This window comes from Jaculus jaculus, chromosome 4 (assembly GCF_020740685.1).
Source record: "Jaculus jaculus isolate mJacJac1 chromosome 4, mJacJac1.mat.Y.cur, whole genome shotgun sequence".
In the NCBI taxonomy this organism is placed as follows: Eukaryota; Metazoa; Chordata; class Mammalia; order Rodentia; family Dipodidae; genus Jaculus; species Jaculus jaculus.
The window spans coordinates 42,890,131-42,915,386 of NC_059105.1; the positions used below are offsets into that span (position 1 = coordinate 42,890,131).

Below are 25,256 nucleotides of genomic sequence, written 5' to 3' on the forward strand. Positions count from 1 at the left end.
CTTTTCAAGTGGATCTGTTTAGGCTGCCCAAAAAATGGTATTTTGTTTTGTTTTGGGTTTTTTGTTGTTTGTATTTTTGAGGTAGGGTCTTGCTTTAGCCCAAGCTGACCTGGAATTAACTTTGTAGACTCAGGGTGACCTTGGACTCATGGCAGTCCTCCTACCTCTACCTCTAAGTGCTGGGATTAAAGGTGTGCACCACCATGCCTGTTTTGGTTTTTTGAGGTAGGGTTTCACTCTAATCCAGGCTGACCTGGAATTCACTATGTAGTCTCAGTCTAGCCATGAACTCACAGGGATCCTCCTACCTCTGCCTCCTAAATGCTGGGATTGAATGTGTGCACCACCATGCCTGACTCCGAAATCAGGTTTTGGTTTTGTTTATGTTATTTTTTTGAGGCAGGGTTTTACCCTAATCCAGATTGACCTGGAACTTACTCTGTAGCAAAGGCTGGCCTTGAGCTCAGCAATTATCTCACCCTCAGCCTCCTGAGTGCTAGAATTTAAACCTATGTGCCACCATACTCTACTGACTCAGGCTTTATAATTTCTAAATTTTTGCTGAGTTGATGGATTGGCTTACCAATATGTTTATATAGATGATTGTTTGAAAGTGATCAGAATTTTAGAAGACTGCTTCATATACATCCTCAATTTACTAACAAGTCTGATATTCTTAACAAATTTTGCTAGCAAATAAATACATATTTTCCATTAGATACTTAATCTTTTTAAGATAGAAAGCGGTATGTATAGTAGCTAGGTTTATTTTTTTCCATGTAAATAAAAAGGCTTCCTAACTAAAAAATTATAGAATTCTTTGAAAATTTTTAAAATTTTTTTTGAGAGAGAGATTGATACAGGCATGCATTACCACACCTAGCATTTATATATTTTAGGCACGCCAGGGCCTCTAGCCACTGAAAATGAACTTTAGATGCTTACAGTATCTTGTATACCTGGCTTTATGTGTGTACTGTGTACTTTGGCTTTGCAGGCAAGTGGTAAGCCATTTCTCCAGCCCAACTGTAGAATATTCTAACTGCAAAATATTCATGATGTTGTATTTCAATGCTGAAACTTTCCTAACTATTCTGAACATTTTGTCAGGTGCTTCCACCTCCAGCTGGGTATGTTCCTATTCGAACACCAGCTCGGAAGCTGACGGCAACTCCCACACCTTTGGGCGGTATGACTGGTTTTCACATGCAGACTGAAGACAGAACTATGAAAAGTGTTAATGACCAGCCATCTGGAAATCTTCCGTTTTTAAAACCTGATGACATTCAGTACTTTGATAAACTATTGGTAAGTGACAGTGGCAGATAGGAAGTACAGCTTTTTGTTTGGCAGTTATGAATCATTGTCTTGATCTTTCTGCACATTTCATTGTAGGTTGATGTTGATGAATCAACACTTAGTCCAGAAGAGCAAAAAGAGAGAAAAATTATGAAATTGCTTTTAAAAATTAAGAATGGTACACCTCCAATGAGAAAAGTAAGTCCAGTATATTAAATTATCATATTCTTTATTTGGTTTTTTTTCTGTGTGTGCACGTGTGTGCGTGCATGCATTCATTGGTGCACATGTGAAGGTCAAGAAGATAACCTTGAATGTTGGTCGACTTCCACCTTATTTCATGCAGGGTCTCTGTTTGCTGCTGGGTTTCCAGGCTAGTTGGCCCATGCTTCTGGGGATTCTTCTGTTTGCCTTCCGTCTTGTAGGAGCACTGCAGACACATGAGACTGCATCCCGCTTTGCATAGGTTCTGGGGAGCCTAGTTCAGGTCCTCACACTAGCATGGCAAGTGCTTTACCAGTGAGCCATCTTGTCAGCTGTTTTTTCTCTTTTTGAGATAGGGTCTTATTGGTAGCCCAACTTTGAAATTCAGTATGTAGCATAGATGGGTCTTGAACTTGCAGCAGTCCCTTTGTCTCAGCATCCTGAGCACTAAGATCACTAGAACAGGCTACCATACCCAGTTCTTGTTACTTTAGTTTTCCTTTTTTTCCCCCTAATGTGTGGTGTGGATGCATATGTACATGCATATGAAGGCTATAATAGGTTGAATTTAATAAAAGTTTCTTAATTTGTTTTGTATCTTTTCTTCCTCTTTTTTTTTTTTTTGGTTCCTTTTAAAAAATTTGATTTTTTTTTTTTTTTTAGGTAGGGTCTCATTCTAGCCCAGGCTGACCTAGAAATCACTATATGTAGTTTCAGTTTCAGGGTGGCCTTGGACACATAGTGATCTTCCTACCTCTGCCTCCTGAGTGCTGTGATTAAAGGGGTGCACCACCACACCTGTCTACAGAGAATAGACCTCTAGCCACTGCATACAGACTCCAGACACATGTACCACTTTGTGCATTTGGCTTTATATGTGTACTGGGGAATCAAACTCAGGTTACTAGACTTTACAGGCATATTCCTTAGCTGCTGCGCCATCTGTTTAGCCTTGTAGCTTATTTTTTTGAGATAGGGTCTCTCACAGCACCTGAAGCCCACCAATTTGGCTAGACCAGTGAATGAGGAAGTCCTAGGGATCCTCTTTCTTCACTGCCCCAGCACTGAGATTACAGGCATGCATTACCACACCTAGCATTTATATATTTTAGGACTTTGCTTACTCTAGCTTTGAAATTATTCTGTAGCCCAGGCAATCCTTAATCTTGGAATAATTTTGCCTGGCCTGGCGTGTGCCTCAAGCCTGATGAATTTAATTCCTTTTCATTTTTGGCATGTGTGTGGACGTGGTGTGTATGCTTGCCGGTGGTGGAGTGCACTCTTCCTGTGGGGGCTGGAGGGGAATGCTGGGTGTCCTACTCTATTACTTTTCTTCATGTTCTTGAGATAGCATCTCTTACAGATCCTGGTCCTGAAGCTTGCTGGTGGTGTTTTTTTTTTTTTTTGTTGTTGTTGTTGTTTTTAAGACATGGTGATTGTTCTGTGTCTTGGCTCCCCACAGGACTGGGGTTACAAACAGGCATGGCTTCACCTAGCTGTGTATGTGAGTTCTGGGGAATCAAACTTAAATAATCTCTTTGGCCTCCTTAGATCCTCATGGTTGCACAGGAAGTGCTCTTAACAGCTGATCATCTCCCCAGCCTGTTTTTAATTCTTTCATCAAAACATTTTTTGGGGGGGGTTGGGTTTTTGAGATAGGGCTCAAGATGCTCTAGCCCAGGTTGACGTGGAATTGGCTACATAGTCTGGTGCTGGCATCAAATTCACAACAATCCTCCTGCCTCTTTCACCTGGCTATGAAAGGATTTTGTTCTATAAAGAATATGGACAAGTTAAAATCTCTTTATTTCTTCTTGAGGTATTTAAAATATGCTTGGGACTTAAAGGTAATTAGTGGAAGTATGTGAGGAATTGTATTAACACTATATGTGGCTTAAAGATGATGGAAGGCCCTTTGGGGGGAACTAAAGGAAAGTATGTATATACTTCTGTGGCTCTGGAGGTACAGTAAATTACCCTTTAAAAATGTTTTATTTATTTACTTAATTATGTGAATGGGGCCAGATAGATAGAATGGGTTTTCCAGGGTGTCTAGCCACTGCAAATGAACTCCAGACACATGTGCCACCTTGTGCATTTGGCTTTTGGTGGGAACTGGGGAATCGAACCTATTTCCTTTGGCTTTGAAGGCAAGTGTATTAGCTGCTGAGCCATCTCTACAGTCGTGTAAATTACCCTTTTTGAATTAGCTAAAAACATTGAACTGAGCGCGAGGGGAGGGCAGGTCCGCACTGTGGTCGGTGTAGCCCGGATCTGCGGCTGGTTGGCGGAAGAAAAACCAAGGAAGATGTCTAAGCAACAGCCAGCTCAGTTTATAAATCCAGAAACTCCAGGATATGTTGGATTTGTAAATCTTCCCAATCAAGTTCACCGGAAATCTGTGAAAAAGGTTTTGAGTTCACACTGATGGTGGTTGGTGAATGTGGTCTAGGAAAATCAACTCTCATAAACAACCTGTTCCTGACTGACCTCTACCCAGAAAGAATTATACCTGGAGCTGCAGAGAAAATTGAAAGAACTGTCCAAATTGAGGCTTCAACTGTTGAGATTGAAGAGCAGGGGGCTCAAGCTGCGCCTTACAGTTGTAGACACACCTGGCTATGGGGATGCCATCAACTGCAGGGATTGTTTCAAGACCATCATCTCCTACACTGACGAGCAGTTTGAACGGTACCTGCACGATGAGAGTGGATTGAACAGGTGGCACATCGTTGATAACAGGGTGCACTGTCGCTTCTACTTCATTTCGCCTTTTGGGCATGGACTGAAGCCCTTAGATGTTGCATTTATGAAAGCAATACACAACAAGGTGAATATTGTGCCTGTCATTGCAAAAGCTGATACTCTTACTCTGAAGGAACGTGAGTGGCTGAAAAAAAGGATTTTGGATGAAATTGAAGAACATAGCATCAAAATCTATCATTTACCTGATGCAGAATCAGATGAAGATGAGGATTTTAAAGAGCAGACTAGACTTCTCAAGGCCAGTATCCTGTTCTCTGTGGTTGGTTCCAACCAATTGATTGAAGCCAAAGGCAAGGTCAGAGGTCGCCTCTACCCATGGGGTGTTGTGGAGGTGGAGAACCCAGAGCACAGTGACTTTCTGAAGCTGAGAACAATGCTCATCACTCACATGCAGGATCTCCAAGAAGTGACCCAGGACCTTCACTGTGAAAACTTCCATTCTGAGAGACTCAAGAGAGGTGGCAGGAAAGTGGAGAATGAGGACATGAATAAATACCAGATCTTATTAGAAAAGGAGACTGAGCTGTGCCGCATGCAGGAGATGATTACAAGGATGCAGGTGCAGGTGCAGATGGAAATGCAGGGTGGTGACAGTGACAGTGGAACCCTTGGGAGCCATGTGTGAGGTCATGTTTGCATCTGCATAAGTGTGGAAGAAAACACTTGGATAAAAGAAAACATTCCAGATGAGTGCTACAGCTTCGAGTTTTCTTAAGGTCCTTGGAAGTGTGCCCTTCTGAATTTGAGTACCGGTGCTTGAGGATTTCACTTTTTAAAATTTTTGATTTTTTTTTTTTGTATGAAGTACTTTTAACATGTGTATTTCATTGCTATGTTACACTTTATGTTTTATGAAGTAAACTCATTTTCTTCCTCCTTAACTACTTAAAAAAAAACATTGAACTGAGTTCAAACTTTAGATCAGTTGCTAGAAATGAAGTCATGCTGCTCTACTTGAAGTGTCTGCAAAGATGCACATTAAAATGCTATAGAAAATCTTTCTGGGATAGTTTGCTATTTCAAAATACTAGATTAGGAGATAGGGAGAGATGGCTTAGCAGTTAAGGCACTTGCCTGCAAAGCCAAAGGACCCAGGTTCAGTTTCCCAGAACCCATGTAAGCCAGATGCACGAGGTAGTGCATGCATCTGGAGTTTCGTTGCAGTGGCTAGAGGCCCTGGCATGCCCATGCTCTTTCTCCCTCTCCCAGTTTGCTTCTCAAATAAATAAGTAAGTAAAAGTAAAAAATATTTTTAAAAAAGATATATTTTAATAAAATAAAAAATATTTTAACATATATATACATATATTACTTAGCCAGACGTGGTGGCACAAGCCTTTAATCCCAGCGCTTGGGAGGCAGAGGTAGGAGGATCACCATGAGTTCAAGGCCACCCTGAGACTCCATAGTTAATTCCAGGTCAGCCTGGACCAGAGTGAGACCCTACCTCGAAAAACAAAAAAACAAAAAACAAAAAAAAAAAAACAAACAAACAAAACAAGAAAAACCCAAAAAAACAAACCATAACTTTTGTTTTACTCTATCTTTTCCCGCCAGGCTGCATTGCGTCAGATTACTGATAAAGCACGTGAATTTGGAGCTGGACCTTTGTTTAATCAGATTCTTCCTCTTCTGATGTCTCCTACACTTGAGGATCAAGAGCGTCACTTACTTGTGAAAGTTATTGATAGAATATTGTACAAACTTGATGACTTAGTACGACCATATGTACACAAGGTTTGTTCTCATGTGTTCAGTCAGTGCTTTTTGCGTGTGTGTTTGTGTGTGTGTGTGTGGCCAGAGGTCATTGTGGCTGTCTTCTCTAGCTGCTCTGCTGATTTACCTGGATGAGCTAGATGACCAAACCTAAGTATTCTGCTGTCTCTGCCTCTGCCTCCCCAGGTCTGGGTTGTGTGTGTGGTGGACTGGGTGTTGAGTTTCAGGTCAGAGTTAACCAGTGTTGAATGTGCATGCTGTCTGATCTTTTGGGGGTTTTGAAACAGTTTCACTTTGTTACTGGCTTCAAACTTAAGACTTTCCTGTCTCAGCTTCCTGAGTGCTAAAACTATAGATGTGCACTACCATGGACCAGTTTCCGGTTATTTCTCCTGTTTTTTTTTGAGGTAGGGTCTCACTTTAGCCTAGGCTGACCTGGAATTTACTGTGTAGTCCCAGGCTAGTCTCAAACTCATCATAATCCTCTTACCTCTTCCTCTCAAGTGCTGGGATTAAAGGCATGTACTACTATGCTTGGCTCAGATCTTTTTCAAAGATTATATGTTTTATTTATTGGGGGAAAGGGCTGAGAGAATGGGCTACCAGGGCCTCTAACCACTGAAAATGCACTCCAGACACTTGTGGCACCATGTGCGTCTGGCTTATGTGGCTGAGTGCTGGGATTAAAGGCAAGTGCCACCATGCCCGGCTCTCTGCTCCACTTTTTGTGTCCGACCTGTGAATTGAAACCCTCCTGGAAGATTGAAAGCAAGCACGTTTAACCACTGAGCCTTCTTCTCAGCCTCCCCGATATTTTGTCTCATGTCCCCCATTTCTTTTTCATTAAGCTCTTTCCTCCCAACTAGTTCCTCTTCTATTGATGTTTTTGTTTGTTTCTGCTTTTGCCCTCATCCATCATCCATGACAACATTTTGATGGCTTCAAAATTATGTAGATCCTGTGCAGGTAATGACATGAGGTCATGAACGCACTTTGTGTCATAAGGCAGCTTCCAAAGCACTCCTGTATCATTTGGATCTTATATATTCTTCCTGCCCTCTTCATCAGTGGCCCCTGAGTGTTGGAGGTATTCCATTTGTGCTGAGATGAAACTAACCAAAAATGAGAGCAGCATTGCTATGTGGGCATAAACCTAAATATTTAGAAGCAATTTGGTGGGTGTAATATATCCATTTACCAAATAATAGTAATAGCATCCTCCATACAAAGTTCTTTTTAAAAAATTAAAAAAAAAAATTTGTTGTTGCTTATTTTTATTTATTTATTTTAAAGTGACAGAGAGGCAGATAAAGAGAGATAATAGACATGCCTGGGCCTCCAGCCACTGCAAACGAACTCCGTATGCCTGTGCCCTCTTGTGCATCTGGTTAACGTGGGTCCTGAGGAATCGAGCCTCGAACCAGAGTCTTGCTTTACAGGCAAGCACTTAACCACTAAGCCATCTCTCTAGCCCTTTTTAAAAATTTTTAAAAATATAATTCATTTATTTGAGAGAGAGAAAGAGGCAGACAGAGAGAGAATGGGTGCACCAGGGCCTCCGGCCACTGCAAACGAACTCCAGATGCCTGCGCCCCCTTTTGCATCTGGCTTAATTGGGGCGAACTGGGGTCCTTTGGCTTTGCAGGCAAATGTCTTAACTGCTAAGCCATCTCTCCAGCCCCAAAGTTTTTCTCATGTTAGTGTTGCATGTGATGCCATTAATTGCTGTGGAAGTATACCTCCTTCTATGTACTTTCTTTTTCAGATTCTTGTGGTCATCGAACCACTGTTGATTGATGAAGATTACTATGCTAGAGTGGAAGGTCGAGAGATTATTTCCAATTTGGCAAAGGTATTTACATTATATTTCTGTAGAAGAAAGTTTATGTGTATTGATGGGTTCATAATTAATGGTACCAACTCAGACTGTCCTCGTATTTATTTCTTTAGGCTGCTGGTCTGGCTACTATGATCTCTACCATGAGACCTGATATCGATAACATGGATGAGTATGTCCGAAACACAACAGCTCGAGCTTTTGCTGTTGTAGCATCTGCCCTGGGCATTCCTTCTTTATTGCCCTTCTTAAAAGCTGTGTGCAAAAGCAAGAAGTCTTGGCAAGCGAGGCACACTGGTATTAAGATTGTACAGCAGATAGCTATTCTTATGGGCTGTGCTATTTTGCCACACCTCAGAAGTTTAGTTGAAATCATTGAACATGGTAAGTTATAATATAATTTTTTCTTTTACATATCAACTTCTCTGAACTGTAACTGATTTGGGGAAATAATGGCAAGGCTTTAATATGTTTTGTAATGAGGTTCATAGTATTTTCTACCATTAAACTGTACTCCATACTAGTTTTTTTTTAATTTTTAAAAAAATTTCTTATTTAAATTATTATTTTTTTTTTCTTTGAGTTTTTGAGGTAGGGTCTCACTCTAGCCCAGGCTGACCTGGAATTCACTATGGAGTCTCAAGGTGGCCTCGAACTCATAGCGATCCTCCTACCTCTGCCTCCCAAGTGCTGGGATTAAAGGCGTGCGCCACCATGCCCGTTTTTTTTTTTTTTTTTTTTTTTTTTTTTTAATTATTTGAGAAAGAGGCAGATGAACGTGTTGGGGCTTCTAGCTACGGCAAGTGGACTCCAGGTGCATTTGCCAACTTGTTCACCTGGCTTACTTGCAATGGGTCCTGGGGTATCCAACCTGGGTCCTTCAGCTTTACAGGCAAGCGCTTTAACTGCCAAGCCATTGATTGCTCCAGCCCTCCATACAAGTTTTTAATTTTGTGTAATGTAAAAGATTTTGCATTTTGGCTATCTGGTTGGTTGATTATATTGGTAGCATATGAATTATAGTGTGGATATTAGGTGGCATTGGGACATATTTCAAACCTGTGTTTGGTTGTATAGGTCTTGTGGATGAGCAGCAGAAAGTTCGGACCATCAGTGCTTTGGCCATTGCTGCCTTAGCTGAAGCAGCAACTCCGTATGGTATTGAATCTTTTGATTCTGTGCTCAAACCTCTATGGAAGGGTATCCGCCAACACAGAGGAAAGGTAATTTCACCCGTTAGATGCTGTATTTATTTGCATGTGTGTGGGCGTGCATGCGTGTGTATGTGGCATGGTCTCTTGCCACTGCAAACCAATGCCTATTCAGCTTTTTGTGGGTGGTTGGGGAACATCCTGAGCTGGCAGGCTTTGCAGGAAATGGCTCTAACCATTGAGCCAGCTCTCCAGCAGATTTTTTTTTTTTTGTTCATTTTTATTTAATTGAGAGTGACAGACAGAGAGAGAAAGAGGCAAATAGAGACAGAGAGAGAATGGGCGCGCCAGGGCTTCCAGCCTCTGCAAACGAACTCCAGATGCGTGCGCCCCCTTGTGCATCTGGCTAACGTGGGACCTGGGGAGCCGAGCCTCGAACCGGGGTCCTTAGGCTTCATAGGCAAGCGCTTAACCGCTAAGCCATCTCTCCAGCCCTGTTTTTTAACTTTTTAAAGGTAAGGCTGTGCAAATCAAATTTACTGAAGCATATATTTTTTTTTATTTCAAAAATAGGGTTTGGCTGCCTTTTTAAAGGCCATTGGGTATCTTATTCCTCTCATGGATGCTGAGTATGCCAACTACTATACTAGAGAAGTGATGTTAATCCTTATCCGAGAGTTCCAGTCTCCTGATGAAGAAATGAAGAAAATTGTCCTTAAGGTAATTTATCATTTCATATTGTTGGTAGAGATTTATTAGCCTATTTACCTGATTTATGGTTTAAAAATTTTAATAACATTACAAAAAAGAACCCTATATTATGTTGCATCAAAATTGTGTTTGATTTAGTATTGTTTTTGAACCTTTTAGGTGGTAAAACAATGCTGTGGGACAGATGGTGTAGAAGCAAACTACATTAAAACAGAGATTCTTCCTCCTTTCTTTAAACACTTCTGGCAGCACAGAATGGCTTTGGATAGAAGAAACTACCGACAGGTAACCTTTAATTATTAAAATTTGTTTTTCAATTTTTTTTGACTAATTCTTTATTCACTTTGCATATTGCATAAAATATTTTACTTTGACGTATTTTACAATTCCTGTGTGCTTTGATGTGAAAGGAGATGGACTTACATATACAGTTCTTTTGCTCTTGTTTTTAATTTGAGACAGGATGCATATATATGTAGTTGACCTCAAAGTTACTGTATATATAAGTGAGGATGACCTTGAACTTCTGGTCCTTTGCTCTTCCCAAGTTCTGAGATTACAGTCATGTGTGCCATTAAACATGGCTATTTTTTGTTTGTTTTAAGTTTTTTTTTAGAATTTATTTATTTGAGAGTGACAGAGAAAGAGAATGGGCACACCAGGGCCTCCAGCCACTGCAAATGAACTCCAGATGCATGTGTCATCTTGTGCATCTAGTTTATATGGGTCCTGGGGAATTGCGCCTCAAGCCAGGGTTCTTGGGCTTCACAGGCAAGCACTTATCCGCTAAGCCATCTCTCCAGACCCTGACTATTTTTTTTTTAAACACAACGCGTACGCATAATATTTTATATTTATATTTAATTTAATTTTGTTTTTGTTGATTTTGTCGATTTTGTTTTTATTGGTTTTGAGGTTGATTTTGAGACTCCAGCTCAAGAAAACATGTGATGAATGATGGAGGAGAGACACCTGATGCTGTCCTCTGGCCTTCACATGCCCTCATAGAACTGCACACACATGTGCATACACCACACACCACTACCAGACATGCACATGCACAAAATATTTTTTTGTTTTGTTTTCCAAGGTAGGGTCTCATTCAAGTCCAGGCTGACCTGGAATTCACTATGTAGTCTTAGGGTGGCCTTAAACTCAGGGCGATCCTCCTACCCTGCCTCCCAAGTACTGGGATTAAAAGCGTGTGCCACAATGTCCAGCTTGCTTTATTTATTAATGTTTTTTATTTATAAGGGGAGAGAGTAGGGGAGGGTGTAGAATGAATGAATGAATATGGGTTTGCAAGAGCTTATTGCCCCTGCAGATGAACTCCAGATGCATGTGCCTCTTTGTGCATCTGGCTTCACATCGATAATGGGAATTGGACCCAGGCCGTCAGGCTTTGCAAACAAGTGCCTTTAAACACTGAGCTCTCTCTCTTTAGCCCAAACCTGGCTTTTTTTTTTTTTTTTTTTTTTTTTTTGAGGAGGAGGTTAGCCTAGCAGACTGGCCTTTTTTATGTGTGTGTGTGAGAGAGAGAATTGATGCACCAGGGCCTCCAGCCACTGTAATCAAACTCCAGACAAGTGTGACCTTGTGCACTTGTGTCACCTTGTGTGTCTGGTTTATGTGGGATCTGAAGAGTCAAACGTGGGTCCTTAGGCTTTGTAGACAAGTGCATTAACTGAAAAGCCATCTCTCTCGCCTGTGTCTATTTTTTTGTTTGATTGTTTTATGAGATAGGGTCTCTCTCTAGCTCAGGCTGATCTGGAATTCACTATGTAGTCTCAGGTTGGCCTCCAACTCACAGTGATCCTTCTACCTCTGTCTCCCCAGTGGTGGGATTAAAGGTGTGGACAACCGCCAGCTGCCTGTGGCTATTTTTGAGCTGGAGTCTTTTTTTTTTTTTTTTTTTTTTATTTGTTTGTTTATTTATTTGAGAGCGACAGACACAGAGAGAAAGACAGATAGAGGGAGAGGGAGAGAATGGGCGCGCCAGAGCTTCCAGCCTCTGCAAACGAACTCCAGACGCGTGCGCCCCCTTGTGCATCTGGCTAACGTGGGACCTGGGGAACCGAGCCTCGAACCAGGGTCCTTAGGCTTCACAGGCAAGCGGTTAACCGCTTAGTCATCTCTCCAGCCCTGGAGTCTTAATCTGTAGCCCAAAGGTCTTGATACTCTTGGCTCATTCTCCTGAGTTCTCAGTTTAAGGGCATGAGCCATCACATCTAGCTGTATTCAGTTTTAAAGTTTAATAATGAGTTGATCATTCTTGTTATTTTTATTAGCTAAGTAATATACTTAGAACATTTTGTTTACACTGCTTTATTTCCTTAGAAAAGCAATAGATTTGAAGCTTTTTCTTTTGTCTTTTTAGTTAGTTGATACTACTGTGGAGTTGGCAAACAAAGTAGGTGCAGCAGAAATCATATCTAGGATTGTGGATGATCTGAAAGATGAAGCTGAACAATACCGAAAAATGGTCATGGAAACAATTGAGAAAATTATGGGCAACTTGGGAGCAGCAGATATTGATCATAAACTCGAAGAGCAGCTGATTGATGGCATTCTTTATGCTTTCCAAGAACAGACTACAGAGGTAATGATAACTCATTTTTGTGGCAAATTGCTGCTGACTTTGATAACTGTAGAAAACTGTATTTTCAGGTAACTATCTCTTAAAATGCAATGTAAACTTGAAATGTTATGAAACACTTATTTTACTCAGTTGCTTAATCAAATGTTCTTTTATCTCAGGTTTGGATTTGAATTTAAAAATATGGCATTTGGGTGGTTGGAAAAGGCTGAATGTTACGTATCAACTGTCAATCTCAAGAAAACTGAATTGTTTTTTAGTGAATGTATTTTTAAAAAATATATAATATAGTTTTTCTTTTTTAGGATTCAGTAATGTTGAATGGCTTTGGCACAGTTGTTAATGCTCTTGGCAAACGAGTGAAGCCATACTTGCCTCAGATCTGTGGTACAGTTTTATGGCGCTTAAATAACAAATCAGCAAAAGTTAGGCAACAAGCAGCTGATTTGATTTCTCGAACTGCTGTTGTCATGAAGACTTGCCAAGAGGTAATCTTCTATACCAGATTTGTATTTCTGTAGCAGATAGTTTAATGTAAGCAGTAATTTTAACCTGTTTATTTTCTTATAGGAAAAACTGATGGGGCATTTGGGTGTGGTGTTATATGAGTATTTGGGTGAAGAGTACCCTGAAGTGTTGGGCAGCATTCTTGGAGCACTGAAGGCTATTGTTAATGTAATAGGTATGGACTTTGCTGGTTATATATATTTTTTGTTGTTTTTTAAACTTTATATTTTTGAAGTTTTAGGGATTGGTTGATTTTTTTTTTTTTTTAAAGTACTTCAAGATGATCAGGGTATGCCACAAAAGTCTTAACCTCCCTGTGCCTGTCTGTATTTTTACTTTAAAATAGTACAAACAACAAATTTAGGACCACACAATAGTTGTGGAAATAATTGCAACCCAAAAAGTTGAGGTCATGGAATAGAAGACCCTTATAGAATTAGTAACATCACCTGAAACACATTCTGCCATGTTTTGCAAGGGAGGAGACAACCCTGAAGTTCTGATTTAGTTTTAGATACCTGTATTTATTCAGTCTTTTGTATTTAGTAAGGTAGTATGACAAGTTAAAAAAATTCTTTTCATTTTTGGTTTGATATATGTTCACAGACATTAGCTTGGACAGTGGATTGATTGAGTTATCTTGTCCTATACCCAAGTCTTTAAAACTATTCAATTTTCTAACCTAAAGTGTATTAACAGAGTATACAATATTTTGGGTATGGAGAGAAAAATGATAAACATGATTTCTTATGTTCTATTTTCTTATGACCTCTCTTTGTATTTGAACATAGCTTACTGTCTGTCACAAATAACTCTTTTAAGACTGAGGTCAGATAGGGCCAAGAAGTTAAAATAGCTAGCTGTCTATGTAAGGAGTCGTCATGCAGAATAAATGTTATAACTCTTGCATTTGCATATAACTCCCAATTCAGCCCAATCCTACATACTTGAAAAATAGTAACTTGCTGAAAATCAGTCACATGGCCAGTGTGGGACTCTGGTTTGCAGGGAGTTGTAAACCATATTGTTTGTTAGAGATACATGGGAAAAGCAATGGAGAGAGAAACAGAGCAAGCAATTCTAGTCAGAGCAAGAGCCCCTGCCAGCTGCCTCCTTTTTTCTCTCTTCATAGGTGTAAATACCATCCAAGTATGCCCTGCATTGCAGGGAGACTGGAGATCTGTTTGTTTTGCAGTTAAAGGGTAAGGGGGCCCTTTCTGGAAAATTTTGCTTAATTAACATGTCTACCTCTGGCTTATATTGTTATGTATGGCCGGAACATAAGCTGTCCCCATATTTCAATGTCAGTGTACAAATACGTTTGAGAACCAGATAAAACTTTTTGTTACTGAATATCCATCATTCTTTAAATCACTTCACTGATGTCTTTCATTTCTACATGTAATCAGAAGCTATTAATAAAAAGTTAAAAAGAATTCTGAGTCTGGTCAGAATCTGGGGCTTTCTCTTTCCATAGGTAGCTTGTAAGTTTATATTGATGCCTAGATAATATGCTTTACATTGCAAAGTAAAGACAAAGAAAGGCTGCAGTTCAAATGCTCATTGATAATTTCTTGATTTCTATTAAATAGGTATGCATAAGATGACCCCACCAATTAAAGATCTCCTGCCCAGACTCACTCCCATCTTAAAGAATAGACATGAAAAAGTACAAGAAAATTGTATTGATCTTGTTGGGCGTATTGCTGACAGGTAAGCAATTTACCTAAACATTTTAATTTTCATATTTGTCAATTAGCAGTTTGTTTAATGTTACTGATACAAGTATATATAATCATTCAATATTAATATTTTGTCATATTTCAATTTGGCTGGTAATAGGAAGTAGTACAATAGTTCTAATACCAAACAAGCCTTTCCTAAGAGTGATAATAATTGATAATAAAGTGATTTAATGTTTAAAATGTTCTAAATATGCAGATTTACCTTTTAAAACTTTTTTCTTCAGATTAGAGGTATAGATTAGTGGTAGGAGGCTGCCTTGATATGTATGAGGCCCTGGGTGCGATACCCAGCACCACAGGAACAATGAATGAAAGCTGGGGCTGGGGCTTAGCTCAGAGGACGAGCACAAGGCCCTGGGTTCAGTACTCAGTGCTGGGAAAAAGGAAAACAAAACCAAACAAAACCTTAACACCACAAAAATATTTGTTTTTAATTAGGGGAGCTGAATATGTGTCTGCAAGAGAGTGGATGAGAATTTGCTTTGAGCTTTTAGAACTCTTAAAAGCCCACAAAAAAGCTATTCGTAGAGCTACAGTCAATACATTTGGTTATATTGCAAAGGCCATTGGGTAAGTATTTTCATTTTATACTACATTATAATAAATGCATTGTGGTATTAGAAGGTGATTCCATGTTGAAATATCTTTAGGCATCATGTGATTAATCAACTCAAAATTGTTTTTTTTCCTCCTTCCTTCTGAGGTAGGGTCTCACTCTGTCTCGCCTAGGCTGACTATGCACTCTCAAGGTGGCCTTGAACTCAGAGTGATCCTCCTACTTTTGCCTTCCAAGTGCTACAATTAAAGGCTTGTGCCACCATGTCCAGCTAATTGAGCTTTAAATTTTCCTTTAGCTAGATTTAGGTATTTTCAGAAGTAGAAACAGTCCCATTTTCAGGATACTTTCATATTTATTTCTTTATTTATTTTGTAGGATATTGCTTCAAATATTAAGGGAGATTTCATTTAGTTCATATGATTCATGTCTTATATTAGCATTTTGTGGTTTTTTTTTTTTTATCAAGGTAGGGTTTCACTCTCAGGCTGACTAGGAATTCATTATATAGTCTCAGGGTGGCCTCGAACTCAGGATGATTCTCCTACCTCTGCCTCCCAATTGCTGGCATTAAAGGTGTGCACCATCACACCTGGCAGCATTTTGTGTTTTTTCTTTTTTTTTTTTTTATTTGTTTGCAAAAAAAAAAAAAAAGAATGGGTATACCAGGGTGTCTTGCTTCTGCAAGTGAATTCCATTCCTTCCTTTTTCTTTTTTTTTTCCCCCCTTTGGTTTTTCGAGGTAGAGTTTCACTGTAGTCCAGGATGACATGGAATTCGCTATACAGTCTCAGGGTGCCCTTGAATTCACGAAGTTCTTCCGACCTCTGCCTCCTGAGTGCTGGGATTAAAGGTGCCACCACGCCCGGCTTCTTTGCTTTTTTATGAGAACCAAACTAGGAGAAGCAGTAATTGTAGGAAATGACTATATGAACATATAATTTCCTAAGGAAAAAATTTCAAAAAATATAGACTTTCACCATGACAAACATACACTCCTTATTTCTTAGCTATAGTAATGTTTATTTCAGTGGTGATAATAAAAATATTGGTAACACATAGCTATTGTGTAAAATTTTAACTCCATTGTCCCTCTAAGATGTGGTGGCTCATGCCTGTGATTGGGGAGGCAAAGCAAGAGGATGAGGATTAGTGCAAGCTTGAGGCCAGCTGGGGAGGACCCTGTTTAAGAAAACTGAATGATGGATGGGTGGGTGGTAGGTATCTTAAAGCGTGAGAGAATTTATGGTAGGAAAGATAATAACATACATAGATTTTATATGTTTGAACATAGCAGTCCAGAGTTGTGGATACTCCTGCATTTATAATGCTGCCTAGCTGGTGTCTATTTTCACCATTTAGTCTGAACGTTTAATTAGGTTTCCTGTGTTTCTAGAAAATGTAAAGACTGAAAATGAGTCCCAGTTGAATTAATTTAAATATTTCAGATAATTTGTATGAAGTTCTTAAGTAGAAACAATTCTTGTGATGTGAAAGCATTAAATTGTATATTAAAATTATTGGTTGCCAGTTGTTCCATTGCTTTGTACTGTTTATTTCCCTGTGAAAAAGTTTGGACTTGTAACATGACAGCTTGCTGACAATATTTTTCTTTTTCTAGCCCTCATGATGTATTGGCAACACTTTTAAATAACCTCAAAGTTCAGGAAAGGCAGAACAGAGTTTGTACCACTGTGGCAATAGCTATTGTTGCAGAAACGTGTTCACCCTTCACAGTACTCCCTGCCTTAATGAATGAGTACAGAGTTCCTGAGCTTAATGTTCAAAACGGAGTCTTAAAGTCCCTGTCCTTCTTATTTGAGTACATTGGTGAGATGGGCAAGGACTACATTTATGCAGTAACACCATTGCTTGAGGACGCTTTAATGGATCGGTAAGTGATGTGAGCTAAAGCAAGAAAATGCAAGTTTTCCGTCATTTTTAGAATTTATTAAGGCAATTCCCTGGAGTTTTCAGAACTGTAAACATAATTTTTTATCTTTGTGCTGTAATTACTTAGACTTTTTCTTCCAAATCCTTATACCCCTTTAGTCTCCTTTCACGTGTGTTTATAAATATATTTTTACCATATAGGTTTTGACATACAGACTTAGAGAATACTCCAACAAGGTTGTAATGGAAAGTATAAGGTCCATGTACTTTCACCAGCTGTCTATTTTTCAGTTACTTCTGTGTACAGATTAAAGTTTTTCATTAAATTTGTTATGCTGTGGCACCTGCCTATAATTTCTGTTATTCCAGAGGTCAAGGCAAAAGTGCAACCTCAAAGCTAGCCTGTGCAGCCTAGCAATATCCCTTTTCAAAATAAAATTGTATTTTTAATCTGAGAGAGACAGAACGTGAGATGGGAAGAGAAAAAGTGGCATGCCAAGGCCTCCTGCCATTGCAGACAAACTTGAGACACATGCACGTGCTGCTTTGTGTGCCTAGCTTACGAGGAAATGAGCCTGTGCTGCCGGGCTTTACAAACATGTGCTTTTAACTGCTCTCCAACCCTCAAAATACTTTGAAAGTGGTATGGATGGGGCTCATCCTAGCATGAGACTGTGGTTTCAGTTGCTAGTACAACTAGACACTCATTAGTGACCTTCCTATGGGCAACTATATTGAATAAACTATAGAAGGTATATATGTTAAGATGTGGAAACAAGAATAGTTGTGCTCTGTAGAAGAAGCCTCTTTCCTGGGGTCAAACAAAATGGAGTTACTTGCTCCCATGTTTCTTGTGAGGAGGAGAGCCTGAGTGTCAAAGTACAGTCATTGATGGATGAGACTTGATGAAAAAAAATTATATTCTGGAGCTGAGCATGATAGTGCACACCTTTAATCCCAGTACTTGGGAGGCTGAGGTGAGAGGGTTGCTAGGGGTTCAAAGGCCTGCCTGGGCTACAGTGAGGTACAGCTTCACAAAACAACAGAAGTTGTATTTTGTTGCTTATCAGTAAACTGAGGTACTAACTCGAGAAACTACTTTGGTTGGAAAATATATTGAGAATTAAGAGAAAGAAGGATATTAAGATTTTTGTTTGTTTGTGTTCTTTGTTTTGAGACAGGGGCTCATGTTGCCTAGCCCAGTCTGGACCTGGCTTTGTAACTGTGTAACTTAGAATTCTTTTTGTTTTTTTAAATTAATTTATTTACAAGGAATAAGAGAGAAAATAAGAATGGACATGCCAGGGCCTCTAGTCTCTGCAAAACGAACTCCATATTGCATGTGCTACTTTGTGTGTCTGGTTCTAAGTGGATACTGGGGAATCAACCAGGATCTTTTGGTTTTGCTGGCAGGTGCCTTCTCTCCAGCCCCTACTGAGAATTCTTGAACTTCCTGTTTCACCTCCCAAGTGCTGTTCTGGGATTCCAGCGTGCACCATTGTGGCAGATCTTGTTTCCTTCCTTCCTTCCTTCCTTCCTTCCTTCCTTCCTTCCTTCCTTCCTTCCTTCCTTCCTTCCTTCCTTCCTTCCTTCCCCTCTTCCTCCTCAGTCCTTCTCCCTCCTCCTCCTTCCTTTTTCTTTTTAATGTTTATTTGGGAGCAGAGAGAAAGAGAAAGAAAATAAACAAGAATGAATATGAGTGAGCACATGCCAGGACCCCTAGACACTGCAAACCAACTCCACTTTGTACATATGGCTTTTTTGTGGGTATTTGAACCTGGGTTATTAGGCTTTGCAAGGAAGTACCTTACCTGCTAAGCCATCTTTCCAGCCTAGATCTTATTTTCCTATACAGTTGTGGTGTTTTTCCTTTTTTAGGGTACTGTGTATAGATGCTACTTAATTTATTATTTTTTTTCCAAGGTAGGTTCTCTCTCTAGTCCCTGGGTGGCCTCAGATTCATGGCAATCCTCCTACCTCTGCTTCCCAATGCTGTGATTAAAGACGTGTGCCACCACACCTGATAATGCAAGTAGTATTTAAACTCATGTTTGTACTCAAAATAATTTTGGAACAAGTAACTCATTAATTTGTCATAAACATAAATTCAGGTAACACAGGATGAAACAGTTCTGTTTTTAAATTTATTTGAGAGTGACAGAGAGAGAGGGAGGGAGGGAGAGAGGCAGAGAGCGAAAGAGAGAATGTGCATGCCAGGGCTTCCAGCCACTGCAAACGAACTCCAGATGCGTGCACACCCTTGTGCATCTGGCTAATGTGGGTCCTGGGGAACCGAGCCTCAAACCGGGGTCCTTAGGCTTCACAGGCAAGCGCTTAACCGCTAAGCCATCTCTCCAGCCCAGAACAGTTCTTTTTTTTTTTTTTTTTGGTTTTTTTTTTTTCCAAGGTAGGGTCTCACTCTGGTCCAGGCTGACCTGGAATTAACTCTGTCATCTCAGGGTGGCCTTGAACTCATGGCAATCCTCCTACCTCTGCCTCCCGAGTGCTGGGATTAAAGGCGTGTGCCACCACGCCCGGCTCTTTTTTTTTTTTTTTTTTTTTGAGGTAGTGTCTCATTCTAGCCCAGGCTGACCCGGAATTCACTATGTAGTCTCATGGTGGCCCCAAACTCACAGCAGTCCTCCTACCTCTGCTTCCCGAGTGCTGGGATTAAAGGCGTGCACCACCACACCTAGCTCTCATTTTATTTTTAATGGGCAAATGAGTATTTCCTATAAACCTAAGGCTAGGGGCTGGAGCAATAGCTTAGCAGTTAGGTACTTATCTGCGAAGCTTATGGACCCAGGCTTGACTTCCCAGTGTCCATATAAGTCAGATGCACATGGTGGCACATGTGTCGGGAGTTTGTTTGCAGTGGCTAGAGGTCTTGTGCACCCATTGTGTGTCCTCTATGTTTCTTGCTCTCTCTTGAAAAAGGAAACAAAAAAAATCTTAGACTATCTAACCAAAGAGAAAACTTTTCTTTTCTTACAGGGACCTTGTACACAGACAGACAGCTAGTGCGGTGGTACAGCACATGTCACTTGGGGTTTATGGATTTGGTTGTGAAGATTCTCTGAATCACTTACTGAACTATGTATGGCCCAATGTGTTTGAGACTTCTCCCCATGTAATCCAGGCAGTGATGGGAGCCCTGGAGGGCCTCAGAGTTGCTATTGGACCATGTAGAATGTTGCAGTATTGTTTACAGGTAGGTTAAATGTTTTTAAAAAGATGACTCAGCAAAGTAATTTAATATTTTGAAGTAAATCACTGTTTCTAATTATCAGTAGGGTATATATTAAGCCATATGGGAGAACAGTTTTATGTTGGGGAAGAATTTTATTTTTGTCATTGCCCATCATTATTTTGTGTAGTTTCCCAAATATTTTTCTTCCCCTTTAAAGGGAAATACTTAAAATAATATATTTATAGTTATATTAAGGTTATGTTCTTGAAAATTGAAATAATGTTACCATTTAATTATTCTAGGGTCTGTTTCACCCAGCTCGGAAAGTCAGAGATGTGTACTGGAAAATTTACAACTCCATCTACATTGGTTCCCAGGATGCACTTATAGCACATTACCCAAGAATCTACAATGATGATAAGAACTCCTATATTCGTTATGAACTTGACTATATCTTGTAATTTTGTTTATTTTGTGTCTAATACACAGCTGTTTCACACCTGAACTTGCTTCAGTTTGGTGATACAAACTTTTCAAACACTGCAGATCAGTATAGAGCTGGTCATAGAGGAAGAACTAGAAACCCAGTAGCATGATTTTTAAATAACCTTTGTTTTTTTATGTTAAACAGTAAATGCCAGTAGTGACCAAGGACACAGTGATTACACACACTATACTGGAAAGAATTCATTTTTAATTCATCTTTATGAAGATTTAGAATTCATTCCTTGTGTTTAAAGGGAATGTTTAATTGAGAAATAAAACATTTGTGTACAAAATGCTAATTTGTGTGTGGTTTTTGAACATGACTTGTAAAATGCAGAACTTTGATAAAGTATTGATTTGTGTAAATGGCTTGATTTTATTTTCTGTCACTTAGTTTATTATAGAATGTAGTGACCAGAATATGGCATTTTGTTGTTCTGTTGATGACAGTGAGAAGAGTAGCTTTGGGGGCGCAGTCCTCACTCTAGCACAACCATTCCATCACCATAGAAATAAAGCACCTTGGCTGACTTCTTGAATATTTTGTACTTATATAGCACCTTTCACCTCTTGATTTTTCAAAATGCTTTATGAACGTGTGTAAAGGAAGTGTTTCAAGTCATGTCTAACTCGACAGGTCTGTGTGTAGAAAGTAGAGAAGCTATCTTTACATTAGAATTATTTTCCTCTGCTTGGGAGTAAGGCTGCCTAACAAGTGCTAACATATTAAGAATAAGACAATCTTTTGGGCTTTCAAGATAAGTAAGTATATCCATTCAGGGAACACCTGTTGAGTACCTACTATATACTGGCCACTTAGATTCAGGGGGTGCAAAGATGCATATGATGTAGCCTTTGCCCTTAGAAACTGATATAATGCAAAGGGGAGGCGCATCCTACAGATCTCTTCTATACTGTGGTACTACTGCACAGCAGCAACTAAGATGCTGAGATTTTCTTGGTTTTGTATGTAGTAATTAATACATTGGTCTACGTGTGCAGCATAAGCAGAATACCATTTAGTTCTAGAGGAACCAAGCATTAAGGAAGTACTTAATGTTTTGGGATTTTTTTTTGACAAAAATAAAAGTATCACAGTGTTTCCTAATATGCCCACCACATTCTTAGTTTTAGACCTTTTATTAACATCCATCCTTACTTTGTTTTGTCTCCATCTGCTACTACTATAGTGGATTCTAAAGGGAAAGGAAATTCTGCAAGAAGTGTTACTGTCATATGACTCTGCTACTCTAAACACTTCTATGCAGATTAACATGTATTATTAACAAGTTTAGATAGAAACAGCTTGTACTTGGCTTTTATAGAATTGATACTGTTAACTGTCCTAAGGAGAATTTGCAAGCCTTCACTGTTTATTGTGTGGTATGATTTTCTGAGAACATGTCATTGTGCAGTGAAATTAAACACCAGTTTCCCAGCCACTTTCCTGTTCTTACCAATTTTCTAGCAATATCTCTCCCCTGTATACTGCTTTGTATTTATGACCTTTAGTGATTATTAATCTTGAGAATTGATTACAATTAGTTCTCAAAGTCAAAATTTGCTTTAAAACTAATCTTAGTAGAGTTTAATTGTATTTTCAATTAAGTACTTAACTTTAGTTTGCTTGATCCCTTGCTATCTAAGATTTGCAGTGGAAATATAGTTCAAAAGAGACTACTACCCCTTAAGTGACTTTGCTAATATAAATAATTTGAAAATATAGGGGAGAAAAAAGGCTGAAGGCTACGCCCTCAAAAATTTGGACCAAATAGATGCTAACAGATGTTCAGATTGTTTATGTACTTACTAAATAAGGAAAGCATTTTGTGATATCTGTGAAAGACGCTATGTGAAATTTTAACTCTTCTCAAAGATTTTTCTTTTGCACTTTGTTTTGATGTTTCTTATGGCCAAACTTCAACAGGAAGAAAATGTTCTAAGGGGACAGAGGGTGGGTTTTTCGGTGAGCTTTTGTTGTTTTTCCTGTGGGCCATTGCCCTCTGATGGAATTAATCTCTTTGGCTGTTCAATTTTTTTCATATTGTATTTTTTAAATTTGTTGTACGGTGCCCTGTGAGCATCAAGTACCACCAGATGAATAAAACTTATTATATCTAAAGTCTTAGATCCATTTTTTATTTGACTTTTTTATTGATAATTTTCATACATATACATGGTGTATTTTGATCACAACTCCCTCTCTTTGTTTTGTCTTCTTTCTCCCACCCCTCTTCCCACTGAATGCCTTCTATCCAGCTAGTCCCTCTTCTATTTTGATGTCTTTCATTTATTTGTTTGTTTGTTTATTTATTTATTTATGCCACCCTCTGTCACCCATGATAACATGTTGATGGGCTTGGGAATGTGCAGGTAATGACAACCTTGAGATCATGAATGCCAGGGCCACTTTATGTCTGGAAGAGAGCAGTCTATGTACTCTTTCCCCATCCTTTGGCTCTTACATTTTTACTTCCACCTCTTTTGCGATGTTCCATGCACCTTGGAGGGTCTGATGGAGATGAATAGATCAGTTTTTAATCTTGGTTGACTGCTATTGTACTATGCTGTGTTATGGATGTGCCATTTTAATAATATGCTAGGAAAAGCAAGTGAACTTAAGTGCTAGAAAACCCAAGACTGTTTTTCCTTATAAACTATTGGATGTGGCCACACATGCTTTTAATCCCAGCAACCAAGAGGCAGAACCAGGAGAATTGCAAATTTGAGACCAGTCGGAGATAGAGAGCAAGACTCTGTCAAAAAGCCAATAAAATCATGTAAAGTAAAAAAGATTATTACAGCTGTCTAAGTTGTTTTGCTTTGGTTTTCTTGTCTCTTGAGTTTTATAAGGTCAAAAAATAAAAACTATATCTTAGAAGTCCTCAGCTACACTATTAACATTTTAAGTAAGATAACCCTTTCTAGAGAAGGGATTGTGCATTGTATGGTGAACATCATCCCTGAGCTGTGCCCAGTAAATGCCAGTAGGACCCCTCAACTTCATTTTGACAACCATAGCTCCCCCCCCCCCACATTATTATGTCCCTAAGGGAGCAAAATCTAGGTCGAGAACTACTGAGTTGCACTTTTTTTTTTGAGTTGTATTTTTAAATTTATTTTTAAAATATTTTTTATTTATTTGACAGAGAAAGAGGAGGGAGAGAGAATGGGCATGTCAGGTCCTCCAGCCATTGCAAACAAACTCCAGACATATGTGCTCACTTGTGCATTTGGTTAACGTGGGTCCTGGGGAATTGAAACTGGGTCCTTTGGCTTTGCAGGCAAACACCTTAACCACTAAGCCATCCCTCAGCCCTGTTTTTATTTTTTTTAGAGAGAGAATTGGTGTCCCAAGGTCTCACACTGAAATCAAGCTCCAGGTGCTTGTGTCACCTAGTGGGTGGGCATGTGCAATGTGCTTGCTTCACCTTTGTGTGTCTGGCTTACATGGGATCTGGAGAGTTGAACATGGGTCCTTAGGCTTTGCAAACAAGCACATTAACTGCTAAGCCATCTTTCTAGCTCCTGAGTTGTATTTTTTGAGGCAGGGTGGCCTAGAACTGGCATGTTGCCAGGGATGATCTTCAGTTGATCTGCCTCTACTTTCCAAATGTTAGGATTACATATATGCACCACCATGCTTGGGGATGATCAAACATGTTGTATAAAGCATTCTGTTTTAAGTAACAGTATTTAACCTAAAAAGTAACACTCTTTAGCAGATATTTAAGCAATAGGTAGCTTGGGTGAAATGCCATATGTTTTGTGGAAAACAGGCTGTGAAAAGGGATTCAGGTGTGGCCCTCAGCATCTCTGTGGCGCAGTTGGAGCCAGGTGAGGGACGCAATTGTGCCACTTGGACTGCTGGTGTTCTAGGACTGTGAGGTGGTGATGTTATACTTGGATAAGGCTTGAAAGCAGGTAGACAAAACACGTGTGTGGGGGGGTGAGGGTGGAGGGGTTTGTCAGGGGTCACTTGGCTGCTGCCACAAATGAATACCAGAAGTGCCACATTTTGCTCCTGGTTTTATGTAGGGGCTAGGGAATTGAACCCGGGCTACAAATTTTGCAAGCAAACACCTCTAACTGCTGAGCCATATTCCCAGCCACTGTCCTCTGTAAAATCTTAACAATTTTACGAGCCCCCCCCCCCCCCGCACTCTAGCCCAGGCTGACCTGGAATTGATTATGTAGTCTCAGGGTGGCCTCGAACTCATGGTAATCCTCCTACCTCTGCCTCTCAAGTGCTGGGATTAAAGGTGTGCACCACCATACCCGGCTGCCATTAACAATTTTTAATGCACTACTTTGTATTGGCTTTACATGGCTGCTGCAGTCAAGCACTGTTAACTGCTGAGCCTATCCCCCACTGTATCTTTTAGGACTTTCATAGGCACTATTTAATGACTTAGAATTTATGTAAATTTAGCGAGTAGTCACTGACTTTAAAAAAATTATTTATTTTTTTAAAATTAATTAATTAATTTATTTGAGAGCGACAGACACAGAAAGACAGATAGAGGGAGAGAGAGAGAATGGGCATGCCAGGGCTTCCAGCCTCTGCAAATGAACTCCAGACGCGTGCGCCCCCTTGTGC

At 39.6% G+C, this 25,256-nt stretch overlaps 1 protein-coding gene and 1 pseudogene across 1 annotated transcript in view; both read left to right on the top strand.

The window, feature by feature from the left end:
• The window catches only part of Sf3b1 (splicing factor 3b subunit 1), a 56,941-nt gene extending 34,163 nt beyond the window's left edge, over positions 1 to 22,778 (top strand). Inside the window, exons 10-25 of the mRNA XM_004653610.3 lie at positions 1,111 to 1,308; positions 1,396 to 1,497; positions 5,827 to 6,006; positions 7,751 to 7,837; positions 7,936 to 8,206; positions 8,900 to 9,045; positions 9,547 to 9,693; positions 9,844 to 9,969; positions 12,062 to 12,283; positions 12,586 to 12,768; positions 12,851 to 12,962; positions 14,380 to 14,500; positions 14,971 to 15,102; positions 16,709 to 16,981; positions 19,975 to 20,191; positions 20,473 to 22,778. Coding sequence (XP_004653667.1) covers positions 1,111 to 1,308; positions 1,396 to 1,497; positions 5,827 to 6,006; positions 7,751 to 7,837; positions 7,936 to 8,206; positions 8,900 to 9,045; positions 9,547 to 9,693; positions 9,844 to 9,969; positions 12,062 to 12,283; positions 12,586 to 12,768; positions 12,851 to 12,962; positions 14,380 to 14,500; positions 14,971 to 15,102; positions 16,709 to 16,981; positions 19,975 to 20,191; positions 20,473 to 20,631 — 2,676 coding nt within the window. The 3' untranslated portion in view covers positions 20,632 to 22,778. The remainder of the gene's footprint in view (positions 1 to 1,110; positions 1,309 to 1,395; positions 1,498 to 5,826; positions 6,007 to 7,750; positions 7,838 to 7,935; positions 8,207 to 8,899; positions 9,046 to 9,546; positions 9,694 to 9,843; positions 9,970 to 12,061; positions 12,284 to 12,585; positions 12,769 to 12,850; positions 12,963 to 14,379; positions 14,501 to 14,970; positions 15,103 to 16,708; positions 16,982 to 19,974; positions 20,192 to 20,472) is intronic.
• LOC101602279 lies at positions 3,800 to 4,894 on the top strand (annotated as a pseudogene).
• Positions 22,779 to 25,256: the final 2,478 nt, after the last annotated feature.